This window comes from Parus major, chromosome 21 (assembly GCF_001522545.3).
Source record: "Parus major isolate Abel chromosome 21, Parus_major1.1, whole genome shotgun sequence".
Taxonomy (NCBI): domain Eukaryota; kingdom Metazoa; phylum Chordata; class Aves; order Passeriformes; family Paridae; genus Parus; species Parus major.
The window spans coordinates 3062271-3085929 of record NC_031789.1 but is presented as its reverse complement, the minus strand read 5'-3'; the positions used below and the strand labels follow the sequence as shown (position 1 = coordinate 3085929).

Here is a 23659-nt window from a genome sequence, read left to right as displayed (position 1 = left end):
CAAAATATCAGGGAAAATATGACCTAGATTTTCAAACACACACCCTGATCAGACATTAGGAAGAAATTCTTTCCCCTGAGGGTGGCACAGGGTGCCCAGAGAAGCTGTGGCTGTCCTTGGAAGTGTTCAAGGCCAGGCTGGACAGGGCTTGGAGCACCCTGGGACAGTGGGAGGTGTCCCTGCCCTTGGCAGGGGTGGAAAGAGATGGGTTTTAAGGTTCCTTCAAACCCAAAGTACTCTGAAATTCTACAATCTTTCACCCCTAATTTCCTCCAGCTTTAAAACTAATATATGCTGGCTTGTTAACTGGAAGCTGAGGATTAGAGGAATGAGATAAAAAAGGATTCTTTTTCCAAATAGAAAATGAAGTTGAGTTCCTCATGGAGTTCTTACTGCTGCCTTTCCATCATGCTCCCAATGAACCACGCTTCAAAAGCAGAGCTGTGTCAAAGCTGTCAGGAATCAGAGCCCTCCTCTGTCCCAGCATCAGCCTGGAGTGGATGGAGAACTCTCATCTAAAAGAAGAGTTTCAAGAAGATCTGGGATGTTGGGATGATTCTGCCCAGTTCCTGGGTGTGCAAGGGGAGCTGGTCTCCGAGGGGGAGGGGAGCTGCATTGGGAGCAGTGATTGAAATTGGTATTTTTAGCACTGTCACTTTGCACCTGCTTTCACCATCTCAGCGCTGGGTAACTGGAGACAGGCAAAGAAAAGGAATTCTGAGGCACCCTGTGCCATGTTGCTGAGGGATGATTCCATGGGAAGGGCCAAGGGCTGTTCCCAGCCCCTCACACCCCTGTGCACAGCCCAGCCCAGGCTACCCCAGCTCTGCCAGAACCATTGCTAGGGAACAGATCTAGCCAAAAGAAATATAAATTAAATAAAGGAATAACATCAGAGAACTGCTCTGCTTGTAAGGAAAAAGGCCAAGATCCCAAATGTCAGGTAGCAGGAAGGACTTGTGTGCGCAGTTTCCCCTGTCAACGAAGGACTTTTAAACCAAAGAGTTTGGTAGATGCATCAGCTATTAATTAAATACACAGCTATAAATTAAAATAAATTAAAGCTAACCCAGAAGTTAAATGAGGCTATTTTTTACACCCAGCAAGGCCCAAAGCACTCTCACAACTGAGAGCACACCCAAACTAGAAGAGATAGATTACCCAACTTGGTGAGACTCCCTACAACAAAAAAATCATTAAATATCAGCTCTTACAGTTTTCCATCCTCAAATCTGAAACTGTTTTGTAATGTGAGTCAGTACCATAATCCCAGTTTTTCACATCCAGAATGGAGTCAGGTGGAAAGGGATTTAGCAAGGTTACTCAGAAAAGCTGCAGCCTTAAAGCAGAGGATGGAACAAAGGCACAGGTTCCTCCACCACCTGCATTTCTGTTACAGGTTAAATTGTCTCCTGAATACTTAAATGTTTGTCCAAACCAAGTTCCATGGACCTTCCCAAGCCCCTGAGCTTTGCCAAGAGCAGCACACAAACTCAAAAGGCAGGAAAAATGCCAAATCCTGGCACACCCCCTTCCCTCAGACATTCCCAAAATACATTTGGTATTTTTAATTCAAATTAGCTTGTCTTCTACCACGCTTCTGCAATTAACATTCTCCTGGGTTGCTACTTTAATTCTCTAAAAACATCCCAGAAAAATAAGCCACGGTATTTGTGGGCATGAAAGCTGGAATTATCACAGGTGGCTGCCAGTCCCACCAGGGAAATTCAGTGAATAAATTCATGGCAGTACGTGGTAAAAATTCAGGTGATTTAGGTTCACATTTTTACCTTAATTAAAGTGTTCTTTTTCCCCTGCAAGGATTATACTCTATAATCTAAAATAACCCCAAGGATATGCTCCAAAATTTCAGACACACACATTCCACATTCTGTTTAACAATAAGCATGCCAGGAACATATTCTCACAAGTGTTTCCTATTCTTAAGTAAAAGAATAATAGCTAAGCTGACATAAATCATTGCCTAGGAATAAAAAGTAGAAATGTGGATGTTTAAGCCCAAATTCTTGGTTTTGCAGAAGAAGGCTGACTAATTTCACAGAAGGGAAGCAAGAGGGTTCAGGAGATGGATAAATGCCATTTCTGGGCTTTCTGCTCTCAGTGAGATGAAACTTCCACAGGGCTGCTACCCTGACTGAAATGTACTCTCTGGCAGGGGTATATTGCTTAATGGGAAAATAAATACACAAAACAACATAAAAAACATCAACCACCAAGGAAAAAAACCCCTTTGTTTGCCTGTTGAAGTGAAACAGAGTATTTATCAAGACAAAAAGGTTTATGGATAGAATTTTGTTGAAAGGGATGTTTCTCTTTTCTATGGAAAAGTCCTGACTCATTGAATGGAAAATGGGGAAGCAACAGAAAGCAAAAATGATCTTAATGTGTTGTGCTGTGGATATTTGGAGATTTACATGTGTTTATTCATGAAAGCAGGGAAAGAGCTGGAGAACATCAGGATTTTATCTTTCCTTCGCACGGCACAAAAGGCCAGAACGTGAATATTATGGTCTGGCCTGTCACAAATCTGAACTGGAAAAACCTGTTAATGAGATCCTCTGCATTCCTGACTTCCAAGAAGACACCTAGCAGCACTCTCCAGCCTTCAAAGAACTTAATCCTTTAAAGCAGCATTGCTGCCCCACAGGAACCCAAAAATTGCTTTGTTTCACAACTGCTCTACAGTTTAAGTTTCTTCACTGCTGGCTCAGTTCCACTCCTGTGGATCACGAGGAACTGTGGTGATGAACACCAAACCAACAGCTGGGAAAAAAATCCTACAGCTCACCTAGGGACTCAAAAATTGATGTACTAACACCATTTCACCTAAATAGAACTACATTTTGAAAAGCAACTGGTGACCTAAAGAAGCCACTTGAAAAATGAATTCAGCACTGAGATAGCTTCTGATCTCCTTGAGAAAATCAGTTGCCTTGAAGGTTCAAGTTAAACTCAGAGATTAGAGTCCTAGTCACTTAAGAAATCTTGGTGTAAACCTATAAATTCAGATGAACAGCATCATGTCAGCAATTTACCTTCCTGCCCTTTTGCAAGTCAAAAGGTGAACAATTTTGGACTAAAACCAGAAGTACTCAAACTCATCTTCTATACTGTCAGGCAATGCAATTTGATAAAAAGTTTGTATCTATGAATCTTGTTCATCACACATAGGGAACACTCTAGTTGATTTTATTTAGCTTTATACAGAAATGGTGACACCAAAAGAACTCAAAAGGATTGCTGGAGGGCAGCAGAACAAGGATGAGCCCTCGGTCCTGCACATCTCATTACATAAAAAAGAAACCACAGAACAAAGTGTGCTTTTGATTTGAAAATGTAGATGAGTGACAGACTGAATTTGCCATAATGAATGGAGAATGCAACTTCAAGTTCCAGTGACAGTGGAGTTTGAGTGTGAAACTCTTCAAAGCAGCTCAGTGACGTAAGGATTCAGTATTTTTCATCTTCCCACCTCCTTCCACACTGCAATGTTTAGCAGAGATCTCGACACCTAAAGGAAACACTACATAAATTCCCCCAGTGAGTCATGGCTGGGGGCTATGCACACATGGGCTGTACGTGGGAATGAGCCTTCAGATGCCCTGAGCACGAAGCCAAACAAATTCACTTCACTGAAAAAGTCCTTGCATTCACTTTACCCCAGGCATTTAACTTTACTGAGCAGCACTGCCTGAACTGCAGAAGGAATCACTCACTGAGGTTGGAAAAGCCCTCCAAGGCCATCGAGTCCAACCTGTGACCCATCCCCACCTTGTCCCCCAGCCCAGAGCACTGAGTGCCACCTCCTGGTGTTTCCTGGACACCTCCAGGATGGGAATTCCACATCCCTGGGCAGCCCCTGGAACAGTGAGGCCACCTCCTCTTGTCCTGTCCTTGTTCCCTCCCCACCTGGCTGCCCCCTCCTGTCAGGGAGTTTCCCCCTGAGAATCCTCCAGGCTGAGCCCCCCAGCTCCCTCAGCTGGGAACGAGGCAGGCTTTGCTGAAACAGGCCCAGAAATGAGATTGTTCCTCTCGTTTTTTGACTGACACAGGGCGTTGAGTGGGGCAAGTCTCAGTTTTGTTGCTCACCTGCTGTGTGCCAGACCACCTTGAATGACTGAACACTGAGCCTTGTACTTCAGAGAAATGGAACATCACCTGCTGAACAACCAAAGGCATTTCTCACAACCCTCTGGCAGTTTCTGGGTGTATTGTCATCCAAAACATGACTCAGAGACCCTGTTTGGCTCGTGAAACATGAAAGTCTTAAAAAATTAAACAGATATATATATACAAACAAAGTGCATGTTGCTGATTATAATATTGTTTCACTAACCACTTGAACTCTGAATAAATTAAGAAAATGAAGCAGGATCTTCTATCTCTTAAGAAAAAGCCTCCCTCCAACCTGACACCTGCTCAAGCTTCCCTTTGAATTTCAGTTTCACTGCCTCGTATCTGAAAAAAACAGACAGCAATATTTCAGTGCTCATTTCCCAATGAATGCTCTGAAAGTATGACCTACCAAAACCATCTTTAAAGACTTGCTAAGTAAAGGTGCAGTAAAATGAGAATGGAAAGTGATGATGTGTGGAAAGCAGCAGCCAGAGGTGACTCAATGGTTTTCACTATGGAAGAGGGTTGGTGGTTAATGGCTGGAGATTGCTGCAGAGGCAGCAGAGGAAAACCTACCTGCACTTTAAACATCTAACCCTTGCTTGACTTTAACTGATGGGCACAAAAAGGCACCAACTCCTGCTGCAGACTGTTACCTTAGTATTTATTCTGTTCAAAAATTATCATAAGACATTACTTAAATTTAAAAAAAACATCCCAAAGCTTAGGAAATAACAGCAACTCATTCAAACACATGGAAAAAAGATCCCTCTTTAATAACATACAATTCCACTATCATTTGATGTGTAAATGGACCATTAACTGTTCACTTATATCAAGCCTTACTTAAGTGTTTTATTTGCATCTTGCTCTGAAATATTTTCCTCACCAACCCCTCTTGCAAAGTACTGGAAGGTACATCCTTTTTTCCAGTAAAAACTGCTATTTTTTACAGTTTAATAAAATAGATGTGGAAGTTCACCCTTCTCTCATCACACTTACCACAAAAGCTCAGCTCCAAACCAGCATGTACTTCTTGTTCAAAATCTATTGTTTAGCTCCTTTTTCATCATGAGCTGAACTACAACATCATGTGACTCACACAGATCACATTCAGTAAATAAAAGCCAGAATTAGTACATAAAGTCTTCTAAGTTCTCTTTTTAAGGTCATTCACAAGCAATTTGTCTGTCTCTAGCAATTCAGCTCCTTGGCTAAACCCAACTCTGGTAAAAAGCTGGAGCTGAGCCCATAATTTGAAGTCACAAACCACAGTAAATGAAGCGAATGTTATTCCTATTTGCATTCAATATTGAACATTTAGACATCAAACTCTACGACATCTCCCCAAAGAAAATCATCAGGAACCAAACTAGAATTTTAAATAAGTCTTGCAATAGAAAATGCTGACAAACCAGAGAGCCAGAAACAGCCCAGAGCCTCAATCCCCTTGGGCAGCCTCCACCAGGACTGAGGAGCTTGCGGAGCAGGAGGGGCCTGGCTGCATCCCCTGGACTGGCTCTAACACCTAGGGCTGAACACAGCTCAGACAGTTGCTGCCACAAGCTGGTTCCCATGCCTTCCAGCAAACTGGAAAATGGAAAACAAAAAAAGGTAAACACAACCTGTCAGATCTCCCATCTCCACAACAACTCCAGCATCGCTGTTTTTATTAAACTGACACTCATTTGATCTCACCCAGCATGTCACTTGGTCTCTGTAAACAGGACAAGTTTAATTGTTTTCATTGCCTGTCTGGATGCATTTCAAGACGTGTCAGCACTTTGTGGGCAATGTTACAGCTTTATTGTTGCTTCAGATCATACAGAGGCGGCTATAAAAGCCAGAGAAATTCAATTATGCAGATGAGATGCAATAGCAAGAGTAACTATGAAAGCTGCACATTTCTATTTGTGATGAGTCATCTATTTAGGACTGAAACTCTTTGATGATCCTTTCTCATTTGGAGATCTGCATCACCCAGCACTTCCCTGATCAACAGGTCAACATCTCAGTGTGGCACATCCTCAGGACCCAACAGGATTTAACATCACAGCAGAGACACTGCAGATAAAATGGCAAGAGGATTTCTGCCATATTAAAGAATGAGGCTGCTTTACTCACCATCAGTTCACTGCTACACATGGCTAATAAATCCTTACAAGGTCACTGAAATACCCACTGCAGCAAAAGCAAACACCAACTGGTATTTCCTTTGTCTGTAAAAGACTTGAAACAATGAATTGTTGAAATGAAAAGTTTCTGTCCCATCCTCAGCAATCTCAAAACTAACATGGCCATTTTCACGTTTCTTTTTTTCTTATATAAATACTGGGTATGCAAAACAATGTTTTCCCTTAGGTAAATACAGTAAAATATAATCAAGACTGAAAACCTTCACTGTGGCTTCCTCCCACCTCCTTGGTGGAACTGCTGCTGTAAGGAGACTAAGGGTTCAACTCTTCCATGGAGGAGCAAATCCCAAACTGCAGTGAGTGCAAAACCACTCCATGAACAATGTTAAACCTCTGCATCATTCCCCCATCAGTTAAAATTCACAGAAAATATTGTTATGGAGGGAACACGTTCAAGGAATGACATGCCACACAAAAAAATAAACTGGGAGTTTTCACCAGTCTTACTCAGACAGAAGCATTAATTTGAATAGATAACTACATAAAATAGTAACTTACTACTGGATTAGTGGGGAGCATGTGAAGGAATTGACTGCTGTAATGCTGTTTAGCCTTATCAATGTTTTATTATTCCACCCCACTGCCACACTAATATGGACACAGATCCACTGCAAGAGGCTGAGCACACATCTTGGTGGTGGAATACAACATTCCAAAATTCTCAAGAGCCAAAAAAAAAATCTTGTATTTTTTTATTGAACTATTTAACAAGTTAAAAGCATATAAAAATAGAAAACTGTAATATCAGAAAACTATAGTATCAGAAGTTGAAATAGTGTAATTTTCATTTAAATACTTCAAATTTATTAGCTGTGTCCACAATTAAAACCTAAAATCCCCAAGCTAAGTCAGGAGCTTTAATTGGTATAAATTCATATCACTGAACCAGGGGAACACAACTGAAGGATGCAAGCACATTTAACTCCTCCTAGATGTACACTGTTTCATTTTTTTCCTGGCACTTCTGCTTTCCACACAAAAGGCAAGTTTCCCTCAAAGTTTTTAAGAAGTTCACTTTATTGGTTTTAGAAATGTGTCGTGATAGTTCCGTCTAGTTGGTCATTAAGCGCTTGCAACACCAAGGACTCGTAACTACAACAGGAACTTACAGCACAGGATGGATGGCATGTGGAGGAGGAAAATCCCTCAATTCTTACCTGCATTTACAGCCCTCCAGCAAGGCTACAGAGTTCAAAAGCAAGGACAACCCCACTTTTATGTCAAATTGCAATTTTTAATGTTTTCATTAGAATAGTCTTTATATCACTCTCCAATAGAAGAAACAATATAACTAACAGCAGACTTTAATACAGGAACATGCTCCAAGATTAACAACCCAAAATGAAAACAAAATGAAATTAATGTAAAATGTAAATCACATATAGTACAATTGAAGTGTCCAAAACAATTTAAATAATTTTAAATATTTTATTTTTTAAAACTTGCTACAAATGCTTTATACAATATTTCAACATAAAGTCCCCATAACAGAAATGTAACAAAATGGGAATGATAGTGAAAGTGAAAGTTAAAGTGGCACAAATTCACCAAACAAGTATTAAACTACAAATTTTAAAGAGGTAGATTACTTTTTAAGAACAAAAAACAAAAGGGGGGTCTGTATAAAGAAACTAGTCACTTTTCATCCATTCTGTCATTAATCGTGAAAGCTCTATGAACACGTGACAAACAGTATTTCCATAAAAAGCTGTTATGAACAATAGACCAATCTGTTGTCTTAAATTAGAGGTGTACAAGCTTTTAGAATAATTATGTATTTAATTTTCAAAATATGCAGGTCTGCAGCCCTGCTCTGGCCTTCTCATCCATAAAAAGATACACTGCATCCATTATATATCTGGTGTTTAGAAATTCATCACTGCTATATAAAGTTTTATTTGCATGTGTAAATAAGAACTTGGAAAATCCATAAAACATCCAAATCAGGCTTTTTTCCCACAGTATACTGGACATCTAAAAGACTCAGAAAATGAGGAGAAGGTGGGAAGGGAATTCTGCCGTGCTAGGTTGGCCTCTACTGACTCATTTAGACAAAAAAGCTGTAAGAGACCTAATACATGACAAAAATACTTGGAGTGCAGCAATTGTTGGCCCTGAATTTACACTGATTTCTGGACAGGCTGAAGGAACCTGCTTTGCCAAGCACACAAACTGAACTGCCCAACACCACCCGTGAAGGTACGGACAAAATCGAGCAAAAGATTTGATTTGTTATTTTTTTTGATGATTTCCTGCGGGGTTTCATTTGTTTTTAACAGTACCCTTCACTTTAATCTGAATCATCCTGTGTGTGTGTCAAGCACAAAGTAAGAAAATCTAGGCTTGACACTGAGCATGAGCAAGAAGCCTGCAGGCAATTTTATGGTTGTGACTCAGCTTCTGCGGGTTTCGCAAGCTTGGATTTCACATCCCTTGGCGTAGTGCTTATCCTAAGATGAGCATGCAACAGCTCTACCATGGCATTAAGGGATTTTTTTTTTGTTTTGTTTTTACAGGAGATTCCTAGAAAATAGAAATTCAAACAAAACAAAACAAAAACTGAAGATAAATGACAAAACAATTTGTGAACAAGTATGTTTACACAGAAAAACTGAAAGGTGAAAAACAAATTGGCAGACAAAATATACATAAAGCAAGTCTTGAAAAAATATTAAGATTTCCTGGAAAAAAAATCAAAACCCAACAGTGCCTACATAGAGTAGAATCAAAGTTAAACTGTGCTGATATTAGTGTATGAAGGCAAAAAAAATTCTTCATACTATATAACTGATATAAAAAGCTGACTAGACAGTCTAGATTTCTGAAAGTTCCTTCAGAGACAAAAAGAATTCCCTAGTGTAACTATTCATTAAACTGATAAAGACACCAAGCAGCCAAAGTAAACCAAAGGTATTTGAGCCAGCCAAGGAAACCTTACCCCAGGTCAATTGTTATTTCCCCAAATAATACTGAACAATTCCCATATGCACCCATTTCCAAGTACTTGGTTATTTTGCCTAAGGTCAAATGATTACTTTAGATGGAAAGATGTGGTGTTTTGGCTTCTTATTCTACTGATCTGTTCTGGCAACATTAAAATACAGTTTCACACATAATTAAGAGAGCAGCTGATGAGAATTAACATGGAGATGTTTATGTCCCAAGGGAACAAGCCTGGTAGACATTTCTCGTTCCTAAAAGGCATTTTTACACCATTAGTCTCCAAATTCCAATAACATTTTTCTCCTTCAACACATCCTAATTTGGGTATGGACTATTTTAAGTCAAATTCCCCTCTAGCACTTGGGAATAATTCTGCTATATTGAACCTTTACAAAGTATTTCCTCGCTATTTGCACCTCGGAGATGATCACTATAAGAAACACAAGCTGTGAACAGTTTGGATTTTGACAATGAACAGATCCTGCTCTACTTGTTCTGATAGAAGCTGCCAGTTCCTCCCCCTCCTCCTCTAGAAATGACTTCGATTAAAAAACCCTACCCTTGGCCCTAAATCTGGTGTTAATCACAGCCAGGCGCTGCAATTAGCCAACCCCAGAAGAACTCTTAATTACAAGTGAGCTTTGTGAAAATTCCTCAGCAAATCAGATGCCTGTTTCCAAGAAAAACAGGGCAGGAGCAAGGTAACAAAGGTTATAAACACTGTGCAAAATATACTATTGATTTGAGAGACTACATGAAGACGTAAATCGGGACTCAGGCACGTAGATTAAGATTTTTTTATTTATTTATTGAAGGATTACCCTTTCTTGTGATTAAAATGCTTCTTCTCAAAAAGAAATAGAACTTTAATTATAAAATTTTATAGTGAAACATAAAAGCATGATACTTCTAACAAATTTACATGTTCATGTAACTTTTCTTACATGTCTATTTCCCTTATATTAAGTATTTAATGATCTCAGTCCGTATGCACATACATTTTTGAAGTATTTGGTCATGGTTTGCTTCTTTTATATATATAAATATATATATATGCAGAGAATGCTTTTTATTACAAACCAAAGCAAGTTATTTTAGTAAGTAAAGAATGCAGTCATGTTTTTTAACTTAGTGAACCGCCATAAATAAATCTAGAATGATTCTGGCCTACCTTAGATGTCAGATACCAAATACAAGGTCAGTGTCTCCAATAACATTGAGTTTAATGACATGAAGTTTATTTGCATTCAGGTATTGACATTATTTTTCCAGAGTTTTCAATTCAGTTTATAATTAAAGACATTCTCTATACAAACCGTGTATTATTTCATGACATGACAAAATGCATCAAGTATGTACATCATACCTCAGCATCAGTAAGCTGCTCATCCATGTTTTAGGAAATGAAATTTATTTTTTTTTTATTATTATTTAAGCATGAGAAACTCAAAGAAAAAAAAAAAGAAAGGAAAAAAAAAGGAAAAAAAAAAAGACCAAGAAAATTGGCAAAACAGCAATCAACGTGTTCCTGGGTTGTTTCAACTTCAAATTAAATGCTTACCTGAAATCTTTTAGCTCTTGCTTTGTACTGCTTTCATCTCTTTTGTTTTCTGCTGCCTCTGCATTTGCTGCCTGCTGCAGGCTCCGTGTGATTGGTCCTCCAATCCTCTCTCTAGATTTTACACTGAACCTGTCTGCCTTTTTCTTACTTGCCACAGCAGATTTACTTGGCAAAACTGCTTTATTATTCCTTTGCATTCTGACGTGCAATTTCCGGGACGCTTTGCTGGAGATTCCAGAGGAATTGTTCTTAGAAACCACCTTAGTTTTTTTCCCATCAACATGGGACATTTTAGACACTCTTACAGGACTAGAGTTCCTCAACGATGAAGATGAATTTGGCTTTTTAGATCGCATGGAAGGTACAAATTTAACGTTTTGTTTGGACTTGAAGGAGGCAGAGGGGAGCTGGAGCTGTGCAGGTCCTGAGGTTCGCGCTCTCGTCTTGCCCAGGTGAGGCTGAGTGCTCTGCATTTTGATTTCTGCATCTGCTGTTCTCCTGCGCTGGTTGCTGCCTTTGTCACTGTTTGCAGGTGAAGAAGCTGCACTTTTTTTGGAAGAATTCTTTTTGGAGGAGGGGGAAATGGGTTTTTTGGGGCAGCTGTACGACGCGTGTTTGTTCAAACTCCCAATGTAAGTGAACTCTCTGTTACAGTAGGGGCAGATGTGAGAGTCCGTCTCAGATGGGTTATTTTTCAATTCTGCCTTCTGCTGGGCAGATTTCTTTTTTTGCAGGATAGCTTTCTGGACAAGCTGGTTTTTCTTTTTCAATGCACTTATTTTTAGTTTATTGGAGGACATTTTGCTAATCTCAACATTGAAATTGAGTCTTTTAGGCTGACCCATTCGTCTGAAGGCATTCTTCCCAGGCCCAGCAATAACCACCATGCCATTCTTAGGCTGCACTGTCTGTTTGAGGGGTACTGGGTTTTTTTTAGGTGTGTATCTCTTTTTATCACTAGCAGATGCACAGGCCAGTATGTGTTTGTGTAACTCAGGCATGTTATCAACACTTTTTCCACATTTTGTGCATCGAATGGCAGTAGTAAAAGTCTGTGGGATATTGTGGGTTGTGAAGTTTGTTGCAGTAACTCCAATACCCATAGGATTACGATGGTGATACTGGAACGGAGGTGGTTTAAAGCTTGGGTAGTGTTGATTGAGGCCCATACGAACATCTGGATCTTTAGATTTCACTCCAGAAGCCATTATTTTTATAGTAGTATAAAGCTCTTCAGAAGAATCATTTAGATCTTCATCTTCCTCCTCTTTTGAAGGTTCCAAAGAATCTTCTGGAAGGCTCTGCATGTGCTCTGCGTTCGCCTTACTGGGGTCAGTAAAATTCTGGGGTCTCAAAGTCCCACTTTCAAACTCATGATGTGTGCACTCTTTGTCTGGATGGAGATCCCGCTGATGCTGTTGCAAATTGCACAAAAAAGCAAATTCCTTTTTACACACTGAACAAACAAAGATATTCCCTACTCCGTGAAGCAGAAAGCGATGTTCGGACAAGTCTCTTTTATCCCTAAAAAGCTGTACACAGAATTCACATTTGAAGGGCCATTCTTCAGCATGAATGGATAAATGCTTCGTTAGGTCTTTAATGGAAAGAAAAGGTGATTCGCAGACATTGCACACAAAGCTCTTGTTGAACGTCTCCTGCACTACTCCTGATTCACTTGAAGTATGAGGATCTTCTCTTGCTTTCTGCTGCTCGCTTTCAGCTTCTTCCTGTTTTATTATTGGGAGAGAACTTTCAAGGTTATCAGCAGAGGAAACAACAGAAGAAACTACAGAAAGAGGAGGTGGAGACGGAGATGATGAGGAAGAAGAGGATGAGAAAGAAGAGGAAGAGGAGGAGGAAGACGAAGAAGACAGTGTAGGGGGGCCAGGCGAAGCAGCAGAAATAAGAGGTTCAACAGAAGGGACAGGGGATGGAGAAGGAGAAACCGTAGGTGAAAGAACTGGCAGTGGGGACTGGGTGGTGGTGTTGGAGAGCGGCGAGGGACAGGAGGAAGTGTTAGTGGCACTGGCAGAGACATCTGGAATTGCCAAGGGCATCGTTGGGAGCAGGGGGGGAGGTGAGGTGGCCACCGTTAACACGGGCGGGCAGGGCGGCGGGGACGGGGGGTTGGTGGGCGTTAACAATGGAGGCAGCTGGCACACGGCAGGCGCAGCAGACGCCTGTGGCACAGGGGAATCGGAGGAGCTGAGGGGCTGAGTGTCAGTGGAAGACGACGCCGCGAGAGCGGGATCCGCGTCGGGCTCTGCCTCAGGCTCCAGGGCCTTGCTGGGGCTGGCGGCGCTGTCCATGCCCAGCGCGCTCTCCGGGGCCGCATCCGTCCCGTTGTACTCGTTCAGCAGAACCTTCTGCAACATGCAAGTGGTGGGTTTCTTCTTCTTAACACCACTACACGTTGGCTGTGTGGAATTTTCTTTGGATTCCCTAATTTCAGCATCGCTGCAAGGTTTCTTATGCACACTTAGATCTAAAACGGATTCCCAGGGAACCTGAGTCTTGCTTTTGACATCAGACCTTTGTTTCATACCACTGGATAAATCCAGTGGCTGCTGGTTGCACACATTGCCAAAAGTCGGAGCTGCTGTCCAGTCTTTTGATATTTTATATTCTTCAAAGCAAAGAGGGCTCAAAGTCTCTTTGTCCTCCCTTCCAGTCAAGCTCCAAGCAGGTGAATTGCTGTGGCTTTCTAACTTTGGCATTTTTGAACTCCGAATATTATCATTCCACACAGTTTTCCCCTCAGATTTGACAAAGTCTCGAAGCACTGGACTGTGCTGTGGAGAACTGGGAGGAGAGCTGGTCCTTCTTTTAAATCTGCTGGATACTGGAGGCAAAATAGGCGATGCTGTAACAGAAGGTCCTATTTTAGGGACTTCACTTGATGGAGTTATCTTCTTACTGTCCTGTGTCTGAAGAAGCTGCTTTAATTTTGATGACAAATAAACCCCTTTTTCTTTATGAAAAGTTAAGCTTTCTGTTGAAATGCTAAGAGGAAGATTTAAAGAACTAGTAGGAGTTATAGGTTCTGGGTCTATTTCAGTTTTTATTTTTGGTACAAGAGGAGGGCTGGCAGTTCTTCTCTTTTTGGATTCACTGTTCCCACTGCTAGAGGGTTCCTTAGGAGGTTCATTCACATGTGTTTGTGTAACCTTTAAATTTGAGGAAATTTCCACTGTGACCGGACTGATTATACAATTCAATCCATACAAGTCCGCAGAGTTGGATTCCATCTGAATCACGTCACAATTGCTAGTACTGCTGTTGGACTGAATTTTCCCATCAATGTAATAATTTAAATTCTCAGAGATATTGCTGGATATATCCATAAGATAGACATCATCTCCTTCACCTTCCTCTTCTATTTCTGTGCTTGCTATGTACACACTCTGGACTGCCGGGGCCGGCTCTGTCGGGAGAGGTGGCTCTTCAGTAAAGAACCCTTTTCTTCTGACACCTTTGGGAATAAGATGACGCTCGTGAACCCTACGCTGATGCCTCCGCATGTTGGTGTGAGTACCAAAAACCTTTTTGCAGTATTTGCACGGATGCAATTCTTTGGGCTCCTTATTTTCCTCAGCAAACGCAGAGTTTGACATTTCCTGGGAAACTTTTTCAGAATCCAAGACAACAGAATCTTGCACAAGACTGGAAACGTTCAGGTCATCTTTAAGACCATCATCCACAACCACTTGGTTATCAGCAACATTATCCAAGTGTTGTGACGACGTCAGTGTCAGGAAGGGTTTCCTTTTCGGCCCGGCCTCGTGGCGTCGCTCGTGCCTCCGCCTGTTGATTTGAGTGCCAAAGGCCTTCCCGCAGTATCGACACTTGAACGCGTGGCTCAGGGTGGATATATGGATGTGCATGTGGCGCTCGAGTCCTTGCTTTGTTGTGAACTTCCTCTCACAATGCTGGCAGGGAAACATGAATGTTTCCTGAACATCACCGTTGGATTCCCCCTGTGCTTTTGGAATTTTCACCACGAGTTTTTTCTTTGGAGAGCTTTCTGGAGATTCCTCTGATGTACTCTTCTGTTCTTCTATGAAGTCCAACTTTTCTTCACATATCAAAGGCATTTCAGCATTTTCTTTAGGCATATTGGTATCTTCTATCTCCTCTTCATCTTCCTCTTCTTCATCCTCCTCTTCATCATCATCTAAATCATCTGATGCACAGTTTATTGCTTCTCCTTGTTTGTCTTCAGTTACTGCTTGTGGTTCATTGGTTGGACTGGGGATCATCAGCTTTGGAAGTACATCTTGATTTACCATTTCCTGAATCACAGCTGTTTGTTCCAGAGACAGCACAGCAGAAACAGAAGGTGTTTCATCTTCCTCTTTATGACCTGAAACACAGGAGTGTAAAAAAGAAAAGCATGAGATATTTTTACTCAACACTTCAGGCTATGCTACACCTTTCTTCTCCTTTGTCTTCCAGCACAACATATCCAACATTCCTGACCCAACACAACACCACCACTTCTCCTTTATTTTCTCCTGTGGATAGATGTTTTCACGTCTGCATGCAACTCCTACCTATCTGTTCTCAGGTATATCCATTGCTGAAGAAAATAAGCTTTAAGGTCCCTTCCAGCCCAAAATGTTCTGTTATTCTGTGATGATCCAAGAAAAACACCTTTGCTGCCAATCCTCACAATGTTGCCTAAGTGGGTACATTATAGAGCAAAAAATCCTTCTCCATTCCTTAGCTGGGCCATAAGACATCTGAACAGTGGTGCAAGTGTTGTGCAAGCAGAAGGGACAACACAGGGAAGGGACAGAAGAGTTACGGGTCAAAATAATTAATACTGTATTTTTTCCCCCTTGGTATTGACTTTGTTAATTAGCAATAAATAATGACCATGTAACTAAGCTCCAAAGACACTAGAATAAGGACTTTGCTCTGCTATTATCTTCTAAGGAGTTTATGTCTATATTTTGCAGCACATTAGTTTTTCTTGTGGTCAGAGCTGTATGTTTAATGACATGTTTCTAATAGCCAAGTTCCTAACTAGTAAAGCAATTGGGGTAAACAATATAAACATGTTCACTTTGCTACAATAAGATAACCTACTAATGTACTAAACATGACAAGCATCCTTTGATTCAAAAAGATAAACAGAAGGAAAAAATAAGACACTTGAGAACTCACCCTCCTTAGAATCCCTCATATCTGCAGAAGTAGAATCCAAATCAGTCTTTTTCTGTTTTGTATCTGTTGCCTTCTTTCCCTTGTTTTTACTTTCCTGAGTCTTCTTCTTTCCTGGGGAGAAAAAAGCATTTATTACTCCTGTTCAACAATTGTTATTTGTCATATATGAGTGGATGATTTAAACCCTTTTGGTTTTCTTGTCTGGAGTATAACAAACTCTTGTAGACACCCTACCTTCCTGAGGAATACAAATGATTGATTAGGGGGACAGAATTCAGGTAAAAAACTTCAGACACTGAAATACTTTCCTCACTTTCAAAGCAAGACCAAACTGCCTGTGCAGGGTTAAGCACCTCACATCATGCAGCTGCCCAACGCTTTAATATGGCAAATAAACTCCTGTATCTCACAGAAGTATATGGAAAATAGAAAATCTCTTCATACTATTAACCCTTAATGTTAATTGGAAGACCGTACAAAGTAGAAACCCACAGAGGTTTATCCTAGTTGTATAAACATTCTGAATGATGATAAATGTAATGACATCATGAGAAGACTGAAAGCAGCATGAGCCTGACCAACATGGCAAAGGCAGTATACCCAAATGAGATGGAACTGGGTAACAGCAAACCATGACAGCATTTCATTGGGTCCTGACACAAACACCACATACAAGTTATCAATTCCTGTTAGCAAAATGAAGCAGCATTAGTTGCAGAGTATGATGAACACAAAATGGCATTATATGCAAAGAGCTGACCAGTACTCTAAGATGTAAACACACTGAAAACTTCATTTTCCACTGCACTACAAAGCACTACTAATTTTTACCATTAATCTTACAGAGGCAGGCCTACAACACACAGAAACTATGATAAAGAGTGTGTAATAACAAATGAAAGTTTATGGTTTTCTGATTCACTGAATTGCAGACTGTACTCTCCACACAGAATACAGAAAACACCACTGAAACTCCACGGTTCTACACACAACCCTTTGGAAGAACTGTCCAGAAGTAGCAATCCAAATTCCTCCTTTGCCCCCTCTAACAGACAAAATGCTGCTTTATAACAAACTGCCCGTTCCCTCTAATCAGAAATGTCCATTGCAGAGCTAAATCCATTTCCTAGTTAGAAGCACATTCTTCCACGTCACAGCCCTGTCAACAAATTCCTCCTTTTTACCCCTTGAAAATATTTTTCACATCCTGAGCCAAGAAACGAAATGTCTTTTTAAAAGATGCTCCACTGTTCAAACTGAGACGTTCCAAGCACGCACACCCCCACAAGAGAACAGCTCAGACAGCCTCAGCTTTAAAAGGAAACATTTGTTTTGATTTGAACATTCTATTTAAATAATTATCTGTATTTCCTCTCAAGGAGTTCAGATTTCATAGGCCATCCCCAAATTCCAATGTGTTTCAATTTAATGTATATAACAACCCTTTTTATTTAACAGATTCTAATCTTATAACCCGACAATAGTCACTCAGACTGAATTTTTGTCACCTTTGGAAAAGACACATGCATCCTTCCCAAAGTGAACTAGCAATTTTCCCTTAATATACTCAATTATTGTCATGATGCCCATGTCTAAGCTGCCATAAAAGACCAATACTGGTTTGTTTGAACAATGCAGCATTCAATTTTGCTTTTATACCAAACACCTGCATCAGAAGATTTAGCACATATTTATTTGAGTGTTCACATAGGCAAAAGGAAGTTTAAGCACATCTTTCTTTACCTGACAGGCTACTCAATGCTCAATGTGAACACTATTTTTTTATTATCAGCACCTCTAATGTTCACAATTACAACAAGCACTACCAAGATCTGAATATGAAGGATATCAAAGCAGTTTCCAGAAGTATCTCCCAAGTCACTTGAAATTGCTCTGGAAATGTACAGTAACACAATCCAACAGTTCCACTTCTAGGGAAAAGGTGGAAATGTAAGTTTTCCACACATTCCTAGGAATCAAACTTGCATCACAATACACATTATTAGTGACATAACAAATCACACCTAATTCCTAGAACCATAAGAATTCTCAACATTTTTGCAGACCACTTATCTGAGGACCACTATATCAGTATCATGACCTAAACCCAACAAAATTCTTGATTCATCTCTCTCATCAGGTGAGACTGGAAACAAGAATGAAAAGGATGGTGCACAGGCCCCTCTAACCTGCCAAACGTGGCCCATGCTCAGAGCCACTTTCCCCCCACATGGATTGCAGCATCCAATGTATTGCAGATGAAGTCACAGGATAATTCTGCATCTGACTCTACAGCAGCCCTGAATTTCAGCATAACAACAGGTTACTGTCAGAGCCTTCAAACCAAGACCAAAATAATTCTTTTTTTCTAACAATACTGACAATATACTGTGCTCTTTCAAGGGTGAGGTAAAGTATAAAAAGGCACCAACACAAATCCCAAGTGCTAAAGCATGTGGATATGTTTCAAAGTGTCATCCAGTTAGAGAATATAAAATTTATAGTACCTCAAATCCAATTATAATCTGAAAAATCACTAAAATAGCAAGATTTTCACACAAAATCAAGGTACTTATGTCACATACCTTATGCTACTGATGGAAAGCAGATCATTTGCAAGTTCTCTCGCCAGTCCTAAAAAAGAGATGCAACTTGCTCATGATGTAACCTGCTCCATGATACAGCTGGAGATGTTTCAAGTTCTTGGCCTTTAAGCACCGGTGCATTTGAAGAGAGGATTCATCCGGCACCTGACTCACCCTTCCTCTGAACAGTGAGCAAACCTCTTGTGCACGGACAACATTTCAGATGTGTTAGATCAATTCCTGACACACATCAATGAGAGACACCAAACCTTTGTAGATGATCTCCTTTACCAGCTTTAGTTTGTTCATCTTCTAGGTGGCAGCTTTCTTTGAGAAGGTTCAAAGAATTCACTATACTCAAATATGACAATGACTGGTCCAGATGCACAATTTCATGGTCCTGACCATTCAACAGCACATGTCCAGGAAAAGAATTTAAGAACAGAGTATAGATGATACTTCACTGATATGCTCTTCCAGCTTTCATATATCTGGAGTTCAGGAACTTTTGAGGACATTTAACAGCTGTTGATAGACTCTCCCATGAGTTCTCAAAGTGCTTTTGAAATCCATATAAAACTGAAAGATTTGCATAATTTTCTACCTGCAGATTTCCAATAAAACACAACCTACTACTGGATATAAAGGGTATCAATGAGTAGTCCAAGGCCTATCCCTTAGTTTTCCTATTGTTTCAGAGGTCAGGAATGAAGAGAAGCCTGCAGGAGGGGGGAAATGCCTCTGAACACAGAACCTGGTGGAAGCCTGAGTATAAGTACACACGTGCACTTACCATCAGGTTCCTGAAGGGTCCTACATGGCTGTTACGGCCAGCTGGATCCTCCACTTGGTCTAAACAAGAAAGATACAGGAATGAAACACAGGGAAAGTGAAATGGAAACAATGACAAAAGAATAAATGAAGGGCAGAACTTAATATATGTGTATGTGCTTTAGAGGAATTGTAAAAGAAAGATGCAAAGGAAAATGAATGAAATAAACAGATGGAAAGTAGGAACTTGTCTGTAGTGATGAAGATCGAAAGAGGAATTCAATTTGAAATTTGTCTTGCAACTTTCAGTAGGGTTCCTTTTTTTCTCCTCTCCACTTCTGCTGTAAGATAGCTCAGCCTTGACAACTTTACAATCCCTTTATAACATTCCAACAGGCACAGGAGAACTCATGCTACTGCCAATGTCCAGGTCATCAGTACTCCCACTGATTTTGGAGGAGTTCAACAGAGTAACAGTGCAAGAGAGAAGTAATTTTTATTTGCCCATATTTCATTTTATTGATAAAACCAAGACACCTCTGAAGAACCTACAGTTCGCTGTGCTCAGACTTTTGTTGTTGACCAAACTACTAATGGGACTATTGAACCACTGAGTTTTTTCTGGTGGGATGGAATAAGCACACTCAGAAGCTGGGAGGGAAGATGTTTAACACAGTCTTTCCATACACTTGCAGCTGAACTCTATAATTAAATATTGCTCAACTGTACAAGATGCCATTGTCTTTAATAACATTCTACTGCAGCACCAAGTATGTTCACAGTTAAGATCACAAAGTAAGAAGGACACTCACACCTGAGATCAAAAACTGCTTCAATCTCTTCTAGAAATACAGAATGTGGACATTTGCCTCCCCAAAAATCTTGGGTTAATAAGGGAAAGGAATAATTGGTATGAGATGAAATTACTTTTACTTCTTTGAGATCTGTAGCCAACAACTAACAGCACTCCAGTAACACACCCAGACCTTCCCCCATGTGTGCTCTGCTGAAAAATACCACAGAAACCTGCCCAAATCTCAAGTCTCCTGGAAGACAGTGGAGAAGCTCCCTCAGAGATCCTCTGAAAAGAATTCTTAGGGCACAGACACGGGCAACACTTGGCAAGGCTGTGGCTGAAGGGGAAAGACACAGTTTAATGTGAATGAGTGCAACAACAAACTCACCAGTTAACTCTTTGGAACTGGTTGAGATTGAAGTCTGCATCAACTCCATGCCATAGCTGCTACTGTTCTATAAAACAACTTCTAATTATTTTCTCCTACTGAAAAAAAATCTGTACTTTGGCATTAAACAGAACAGAATAAAGATTAAGTGAATATTCAAGCTAAAACACTATTTTGGAAAATTCAGCAGAAAACAACTGCACAATCATTTCCATATTCTTTTGATTAATGAATTTTAACATACTGCTTCAACTTGAATTTTAATTTGAGAAACAGCTTGCTGTGGACCAGCATTCATCTGTTTCTGGATCCAGAATGTTGGTTGATGTCATGTTTTTCAAAATAAATTCCTTAAGCCTTCAGGCATCAGTAAAAATCTGAGTGGTTGTTTGTTCTGCAGACAGGCTAGAACACATGAATGCCTTTTCACACACAGAATGCAATATCCAAAAGAACAGCATAAATTGCTTCAAAAAATTAAATCCAAGTTGTGTTGGCTGGAAGAGCACAACAAAATGCAGAAACATGTTGCAGTGACTTCTTAGAATCTTGTCCAACTGTGAATGGCACAGCACATGGGTGTTAAAGACCCTACACATTTAATAAGTTGAACTGATTAATTAGTAAGGTAACTAGACACCAAAAAATGCTGTTTAATTCAAAATGTTCATTATTAAGATGTGAATACTAAGGCTATTCTTTCAATATTCAATCTCAATTCCTCTGTTTGCATTTAAGTGACTTTGCTTTGCTTTTTGTTTGTGTTTGGTTTTTGGTTTTGTTTTTGTTCTTTTTTTTTAGTTTTTTCATTATTCACAAAATCATTATTCTCTACCAGCACCTGCTTACACAGCAAAGTCAAATCAAACACCACCTGGCTAAATAAAGGGCAACATAGCTGTGTGTTAAGGGCTGCTCTGAGCCACTGAGACAGCCAAGATCTCCTAAGGTTTCGGGAAGTTGGTAAGCACAATAAGCTTGATATATATATTTTATATATATATATATATGTAAAATGAATGTATATGAGGTTTATTCATATAATCAAGGGGATTAGAGAAATTTGTCAAAAATATGACCTCAAACCCACAAAGTTATGCAAATATTTTATTCCAGTATCTAAGCCAAGAGCCACATTTCAGAGGAGACAGCACAGGGTCACTGCTGCCCATCCAGCACTGCAGCCTTACAGCTCCAGCACCTGGCTCAGTGTCTCACCCACAGCATCTACCAGCTCATAGACTGTGCCAATTAAATCTTCTTTAAATTGCTGTCCAAAGTTTTAAGTGATCTAGGATAGCTGAGGTTCAAAATGTCACACTGCAAATTACTGGAGAAAAAGGAAGAGTAGAAATAGTAAAAAGCCTAATATTAGGCTAAGAGTAAAAAAGATTGCAACCTTGAAAGAAAAAGCCTCAACAATTCTGCCTTATTTAAACAAACATTGCTTAAATGCTGTAACATCGACTTCCAATATTTCTTCCACAATATTACTGTTAATACAACAATATATCAAAGTTCCTTTTGAGTACTTGCATTGAAGTACTGCTTTGAAAGGATTCCAGCAAGCTTAGCTGAGGAACTCCAAGTACCTCTGAACAGACACACTCATTACCTGGGGAGAGAATGGCTTTGGAACCCTAAAGCTCCCAACTTCAAATGAAACAACACATGAAACTGCTGCCTACAGGAGCTACAGAAAAACACCTTTTTACTGGCAACAAAACAGGCTACAAAACCCAAACACAGGCTTCCTGAGAGCCCACAGCTCAGAAATTCCAATGATGCCACAAAACACCTTTGGTGATAATTTTTTTTCCCCTACAAGCCAGGAAAAGCTTTTAATTTTTATTTCTTTGTCAGTGTCAGACAGATATGCTGTACTAGGAGCATTTCCCACTTCGGTTACTGATCATCCCAAGCAGTGGTGGGCACATACACATGAAAACTTCTATTTTCAGTACTGTATCTTTCTAAAACTGAAAATTTTAAATGCAAAGCCAGCACATTTTTAATCATATTCCAGCAAGTCTAAGGGTAAAATTCAAGCCACATATCAATTTTGGAAACAAACACCTCATTAAAAGGGATGTCTATTAAATGTGAATGGTTCCACACACAGTATCATTAAGAGGCCTATTTCAGCAATGCTGTCAGGTAGGTATGAAAACCTGCAGAAAAAGGCAAAATGTAAATGCTTTTATTACCCTGTTTTCTTCAATCTGTCATCAATTAAGTATTTGGTGGAGTGTACAACTTACAACAACTAGTTTGTGTAGGCATCACTTCAGGTATTGTTAAGCAAATGAAACTAAAACTGACACGAGCTGTGCAAAAACAATCGCAACAGAATTTTAACCTCCAGCTCCTGAGAACCACATGAATATTTCAGAGCTGCAGAAGATCATGGTTCTGTACTGTCAATCTGCCCAGACCTACTGTATCAAATAATATTAAAGCTGGAGAGGCAGAATACGTACAGTTCTATAGTACAGAAAAAATGGAAAATTCTTGTGAATTATCTACAGGTTATGGGCAAATGCAGTGAGCAAAGGTTTCTCTGTAATTTTTTCCAGCAGAACTTGCATCTCCTCTTCCATAAAAAGCCACTTTCAAGCTTACCCAGTAGGAGCAGGAGAAAGAGGAAGCCAAACTTCACAGCAATTCTATTAATACCAAACTGCCTGTTGTATAAGCCTATTGCTACCCATTAACCATCACTTTGCTCACAAAGACTACATTTTAATCACTACATTTTTCATCCACAATATAAAAGGGGCAATGAAGTCTCACCTTGGGAAGGTGTTTCAGGACAGCTGAAGACAGAGGTACACACACCAAACTGTGCATGAGACTATTTGTACTGAGCACTACACAGACCCTTTGCAGGAAAGAAACAGAGCCATGCACTGACAGACTGTTAACGTGACATTTGCATAACAGATGAACTTGTTGCCATGGAAAGCATAAGAAAATTCTGAGCTGGGCTATTTAAAACACCAATTTCTGCAAATGTTTGGCAAAGTCTCCACTTTAATGATAGCACTGAAGATCATGTTACTGTGTCTCACCACAAACTCCTGGAATTATGGTAGTCAGTACACGAAATGT

At 40.0% G+C, this 23659-nt stretch overlaps 1 protein-coding gene across 3 annotated transcripts in view; it reads right to left on the bottom strand.

Annotated features, from left to right (window-relative positions):
• PRDM2 (PR/SET domain 2) overlaps positions 1 to 23659 on the bottom strand; it is a 66893-nt gene that overhangs the window by 6417 nt on the left and 36817 nt on the right. Inside the window, exons 1-3 of one of the 3 annotated variants that reach the window (XM_033519196.1) lie at positions 18594 to 19322; positions 16009 to 16119; positions 10837 to 15202 (exon numbers count right to left, since the gene is read on the bottom strand). In XM_033519196.1, the coding sequence (XP_033375087.1) occupies positions 10837 to 15202; positions 16009 to 16027 (4385 nt within the window). In that variant the 5' untranslated portion in view covers positions 16028 to 16119; positions 18594 to 19322. Of the gene's footprint in view, positions 1 to 7545; positions 8856 to 10836; positions 15203 to 16008; positions 16120 to 18593; positions 19323 to 23659 lie in introns of those variants that run through there. The other 2 variants (XM_015648366.1, XM_015648364.3) reach the window with 2 other exon arrangements.